General features: G+C 38.9%; 1 protein-coding gene across 4 annotated transcripts in view; it reads right to left on the bottom strand.

Annotated features, from left to right (window-relative positions):
* LOC149278800 (protein mono-ADP-ribosyltransferase PARP8) overlaps positions 1-5,762 on the bottom strand; it is a 96,474-nt gene extending 90,712 nt beyond the window's left edge. For all 4 annotated transcript variants that reach the window (XM_089501733.1, XM_089501732.1, XM_089501731.1 and 1 more), the window contains exons 1-2: positions 5,672-5,762; positions 4,836-4,890 (exon numbers count right to left, since the gene is read on the bottom strand). In XM_089501733.1, coding sequence (XP_089357859.1) covers positions 4,836-4,890; positions 5,672-5,762 — 146 coding nt within the window. The remainder of the gene's footprint in view (positions 1-4,835; positions 4,891-5,671) is intronic.
* Positions 5,763-6,000: the final 238 nt, after the last annotated feature.

Here is a 6,000-nt window from a genome sequence, read left to right on the forward strand (position 1 = left end):
CTGAAATCATATCAATCAAGAGATTTAGCATATGAGCCCATGGTGCTACATTATTCATATCTATGGTGTCCCTTAGTAAAGCTACTGTAACAAATACCTTTAGGGCAAAGTAGAAGTTTAAAATACAGTGCAGAAGCAAGATAGCAGCTCGTATGTGAAGTGCAAGTATCACAGGCAATTTTTATAACAATATTTAAAGGGACACTCCAGCCATTATATCCACTTTAATTAATGTGATAACTGAGTGGACCCTTTGCAAATGCAAATTCTGTAGAATCCCCCATAAGAATTTGCCCCTTTCCCCGCCTCCAACTAATTGCCAGGCAGGAGATATATTTGGCTGAGCAAAGTCAGCTTAGGGTCAGTACGCATTCGATGGAGTCTAACAAGGTGTTCCCCATGTATGGAAAATGCTCCCATTGATATCAATGGTGCAAATAGTGTGGTCAGACCATAGAGGAGGCTTTCTCCTGCAGCTGCAGACTTGCCATAATGTGCATTTTTGGGGTAGAATGCATATTCAAGTAATTACAAAATATGCTATGGCTTCCTAAAACTTTAAACTGCCCCTTTAAGTGAAAAGAAAATAACCGTTAATATGTAGTATGTAGGTGTACAAATTACCATCTGTGATATTTTGAGCAGTTTCACTTTAAAATGCTCTGAATATTAAATCTGATGTAGAAGTTTCAACAGGAGTGCTAGAAACGCTGTGTACCTTGGTATTAAATTATCTTGTGACATGTCTTCAGTGTAGGCTCAGGTTACACTGTGCAACCAGTTGAGACAGGAAGCACTTAAAACAATACTTGCATCCATAACTCTAAATATTGGTTAAAAATCTACTTTTTGGCTTGTATGTGTATGTTATTTATAGACACAATAATGTAGTGATTTATATATAATATACGTTTAAATAACACCTAAGGTTTTTTTCACTGAAATGATTGGGACTTTTAGTTGCCAGAAATGTATATTTTAAGTATATTTTACATCATTGTCTGCCATGCTTCTACTGCCTATTTTTCATTATATTTAATTACCTTTTTGGAGATATTACCATACCAGGATAGATGTTATATAGAAAGGACAGAGACGGCAACAAAGTAGAAGGGGTTGCCTTTTATGTTAAAACATTGCTTGAAGGATAACGTTATACAAAGTAAGGAGGAGAACCTAGAGACAATTTGGGTAATTTTAGAACTTTTTAAAACATAGTGGTCGCTCGCATTGGTGTGATATATAGACCCCTCTAGACACGAATAAAAATGGCAAAAGATTTAATTAAATACGCATAATGGCTGAGAGTGCGTCAAAAGATTTAATTAAATACGCATAATGGCTGAGAGTGGGATGTAAAAATTGCAAGGCAGAATAAAACATTGGGGATGCTGTTCATGACAACGGAAGAGAGTGAGTTAGGGTTCATTATTTCTGATGACTTAAAGGTAAGCAGACAATGCAATAAAGTGTCAGAAAAAGCAAGCAGGTTGTTGGGTTGTATAGCAAGAGGCATTAGTAGCAGGAAGAGGAAGGTGGTTCTGCCACTTTTACAGATCTCTGCTCAGGGGATAGCATAGCAAATGAATGGTGCGGGTCTTCTGAGTGACCTGACGTGCAAGTCGTGATCGGGGTCGGCCTAAGATGTTCAGGAGCCCTTTGTGGGACACCCTGCTGGTGCCCTGTCCCCCGTCATCACCTCCAGAGTCACTTTGTCCTCTCATTCACTGTGCTACACATCTCTTTTCCTCCCTCATGTAGTTCAGGTAAAGATCAAATAAACATCACATGAACACAGCATTGCAAGTATAAATCAACTGAGTAAGACATATAAACCTTGTATCTGCAGGTATAGAGTAAATAAATAACACATGAATCATAGCATTGCATGAATAGAGCAACTAAATAACAAACAAACCCAGCCTTGCAGGTATAGATCAACTGAAAATCACAAGTAAACTCAGCACTGAATGTATAGATCAATTGAATAATGCATGGAAACCCTAAATGGCAGGCATAGACCATAGGTCTCACACCCCCTAAAGGACAGCCCTGAAATCTAGATTACACACGTAGGACCCACCTCAGCACACAGATTTCATCCACAGGACTTGCCCCAGCACCCAGATTGTATATATAGACCTGCCCAGGAACCAGATTGGATGCAAAGGATGCCATCCTTTTTCAGCATGTATGTACAATATTTTCCCCCAACAGCTGCTCTGTGACATTTTTTCCCCTAAACAACCTGCATGTGCCATCTTTTGCCCCACCTACACATCCACATCTATGTTATCTCACATTTATATATATATACTTATTCACACATATTCATTAACATATACTCATTCAGCAACTCATTCACAGATATTCATTCACACATACTGATTCACACATACTCATTTATTCACACATACTCAAGAGTAATATGGCACTGGGTGCATAGGTGAAACCGGCTCCCTGGTCCACCTAATAACGGCGTGTGGGTAAAGCCGTGAGCTAGTTCTCCTTTGCCTATGCTGAAACTACTTGTAGGCCTCTTTACAGGAACATTTATGTGCACAAGAATTAGCAAACCCTATGCTATAAAGAATGCCAGGGGCAAAACACTATTTGAGTCTTTAATAGCCATGCCCTCGTTTCACTATTCTATCATGTGGGGATGCTGTATAGGTTTCATGTGAAGTATGCACATTATCTACATATAATAAGCGTAGCATTGCATAGAATAACTGAAGGTATGTTTGGAGTTCAGGAAGGATTCATTTTAAAAAGCCCTGATCTAGCCAGCAGATCAGTAGTTTGACGTCACATTCTGTTTGGTAAAGTAATCTTCCTTAGCAGTATATAGTACTGTATATTATTTAGCAACAGCTACAGAACATATTTGCGCTAACCAAACAAATTAAGAGGAATTTACACAGAAAATAAAATGGGCATTATGGACCTTCAAAGCATTTCTTCTTTCATCAGTGTTCAATGTTAAAGTGTTTATGTAAGTCAATTATAGAATTATTAATGTACCGAATTTTGTCAGAAATCCTATAAATCTAATTTATTGCTAAATGTCTTTCTTTCTCTCTCATAAGGAAAATGGATGTAGACAAATCGGTCCTAGAAAATATGGGCTTTTTGATACCTTTTATTGGACCAACATAGAAAAGAGTCACATGACCTTCGTTCTGGTTTTTGCACCAGTTTTGGCGACTGGCAGAAAGCGCGCCCATTAAAATCAACGGGAGGACTTTCTATGTATGCGTGCTTGCGTGTGAGCCAGCAGTGGATTATAACAGAGATGGGTTTTCATTTTAAGATATCATCTGTAGGCCAAGAGCTGAGTGGCAGGTAAAGAGCAATTCTGGTGAATCCCTCCATTTGTAAAAAGGACAACATCAGAATTTAAAGAGACCACATAGCTAACATGCGCAGTAAAGTACAAATGATGGCTAGTGTGTCCCTTTAACAAATGTATATTTCACATTGTAGCTGTAGGCTAGTACTGCAATTATTCATTCAATTCAAATGTTTCATTACTTGTATGTGAAACAAAACAAGAAACAATCTTGTTTTGTTTCAATGTTACATTAAGTGAAACATAAGTAATGCATTTTCCAAAGGTGATTTTTTTTGAAAGACAGCATGAAAACCCAATTAGTAACCCGTGCATTGTTTTTAAAGGTTTTTTAAAAATCTGTATACATCATCTAAACTATATCAGCTTATGCTGCATTTACCAAAGTTTTTTTAACTAATAGATGTATTTGTAATATATATATATATATATATATATATATATATATACTTCTCATCCTTATACTGTATATATATATATATATAGATTATATATAGGTATTATTATATCCAACATGATATCCAAAGTTATTCTGTCCATTTTAACCCTTGCAGACACCACCACAGCATCACCTTATACGGCAGAACCCTACAGCCTGCTATTAATTTCCAAAAATATTGTGAATGTTACATGATACCTGTATAACTGTGAATGTAACGTATATAGGACTATTAATCATAGACAGTATTGGAACTGAGTGAAATGCATTACACAACAATCAGCCAATACATACGGTTACCATATGCATAACAAAATGCCATTCAAACCATGGGATGAATGGTGGGAGCAAACAAAAAGTACAAATACAGAGAAAAAAATAAAAAATATATATAATATACTGTATATATATCTGTATATATATATATGATGTCCTGATGAAAGTCTGTAATAAACAAGACTGAAACGTTGACTTGAAAACCGAAGTTGTTTGTGTGGTTATTTGGAAAGTCCCTGGAGTGCCGGTAACTATCTTAGGACTTTATATTATTTACTGCTGCAGCTATTTGGCACCGGGTAGAAACTTGGCATTTGGAGTGCAATTGTTAATTTTGGACTATATATATATATATATATATATATATATATATATATATATATATATATATATATATATATATATATATATATATATATATATATATATATATATACACACACAATATACTGGAAAAATGTATGTACGGTATATGTGTGTTTTAGGAGTCATGTACTGTACTACAATCATAGCTCTATTACCCTATGGCAGATGTTTCTATTATTATTATTACATTATTATTATATACTTTATTATTATATATTTTATTGATATATGTATATGTTCAGGTAAAATAGGTGGAGTTTGTATTCACAAACAGGTATTGCTTCCTCCTCCCTGACCCTTTACATACATTGTTTGCTTTCGCAATGTAACCAGAGAAGTGCTGCTGTCATGGCAACCCAGACCTAGAGCATTACACAGAGCAACTGGTGTCACAGGAAGTACCTTTTGGAGCCGCCTAGGTAGGTGAATGTGAAGGTGGAATCCGAGTATCTGAAATCTGGAAGAGAGAAGACAAGTACAGAGCGGTGATGTATTGGCAGGCGCAGCTCCCCCTCCCTCCCCGGTGACGGTGCTCCCGGTACCCCCCACTCGCCCCCACCCGGTGATGACGTAAGCAGCAGGTTATGGACACTAGAGATGCAGGAAACCCCCTGTTTCAACAAGTGCGAGGATACTATGGCAACTGGAGGAATTCATCTGTCAGTGAATGCAACTGCACAGCACCCCAGCAAGCTTAGTACATATGCATCTAGCACCGTAAGGGCCGATCTAACCCTCTGAGGCAGCAACGCATAAGCAGTTGCCATCTCCATGATGGCATCTGGAGAGAAAAACATATATAGGGTGGGCAGGGGAGAGATGTATGGATTATGCACAGCTGTCGGGGACATGTAAGTGCATTTTTGCAGCAGCCCTGTATACACCAAGTACACTGTCAGCAGCTGTCAATGCATGGCCTCACTACAGCCAGGTACATTGGAAGCTGAGGTGGAGAGTGTGTGGGCCTTAAAGCCAAGTGTATGTCCAGCTGTCACCATAAAATCCAAGTACATGCTCTTATTGAAGCCGGCATATTGTCAGCTGATCTGTAAAATACACAATGCAAATCCCCATTTACAGCTGATGTGACACACAACGTGCCCCTCATCACAGCCAAGTATACTGTCAGCAGATGCTTCTGTGATCAGCCACAGGATCAGAGATGGCCATCACTTCACCCCCAGCCTCCACGCAGCTGCCAGAGACCCGAATGACCCCATCATCCTGGGCTAACTCACCTGAAAACAGGCAGTCCCTCTCCGCCTTGCACTTTTGGATGACGATGTCTATATCCTTCTGAATCCTCTCTTGCCGTGAACACATCCCCATGAAATAAATCCCTGGGAAAGCAGCCTTATCCCCCCCAACACCTCACTTCAGGATTCGATGGAATAAAAATAGCTCCCCAGGTTCCGTTCGGGCAGCAGAGGCTGATCCGAGACGTCGCTGCTGCCGAAGGAGGACGAAGCTTCTGATGCTGCTGCTGCTGCTGCTGCTGCTGCTGCTGCTGCTGTCTTTAGATTGCAATTTCCTACCCTGACAATAGACTGAGTTGATGAAAACCTCC

Source organism: Sceloporus occidentalis, unplaced genomic scaffold (assembly GCF_023333645.1).
Source record: "Sceloporus occidentalis isolate IW3139 unplaced genomic scaffold, rSceOcc1.0.p SCAF_180, whole genome shotgun sequence".
Taxonomy (NCBI): domain Eukaryota; kingdom Metazoa; phylum Chordata; class Lepidosauria; order Squamata; family Phrynosomatidae; genus Sceloporus; species Sceloporus occidentalis.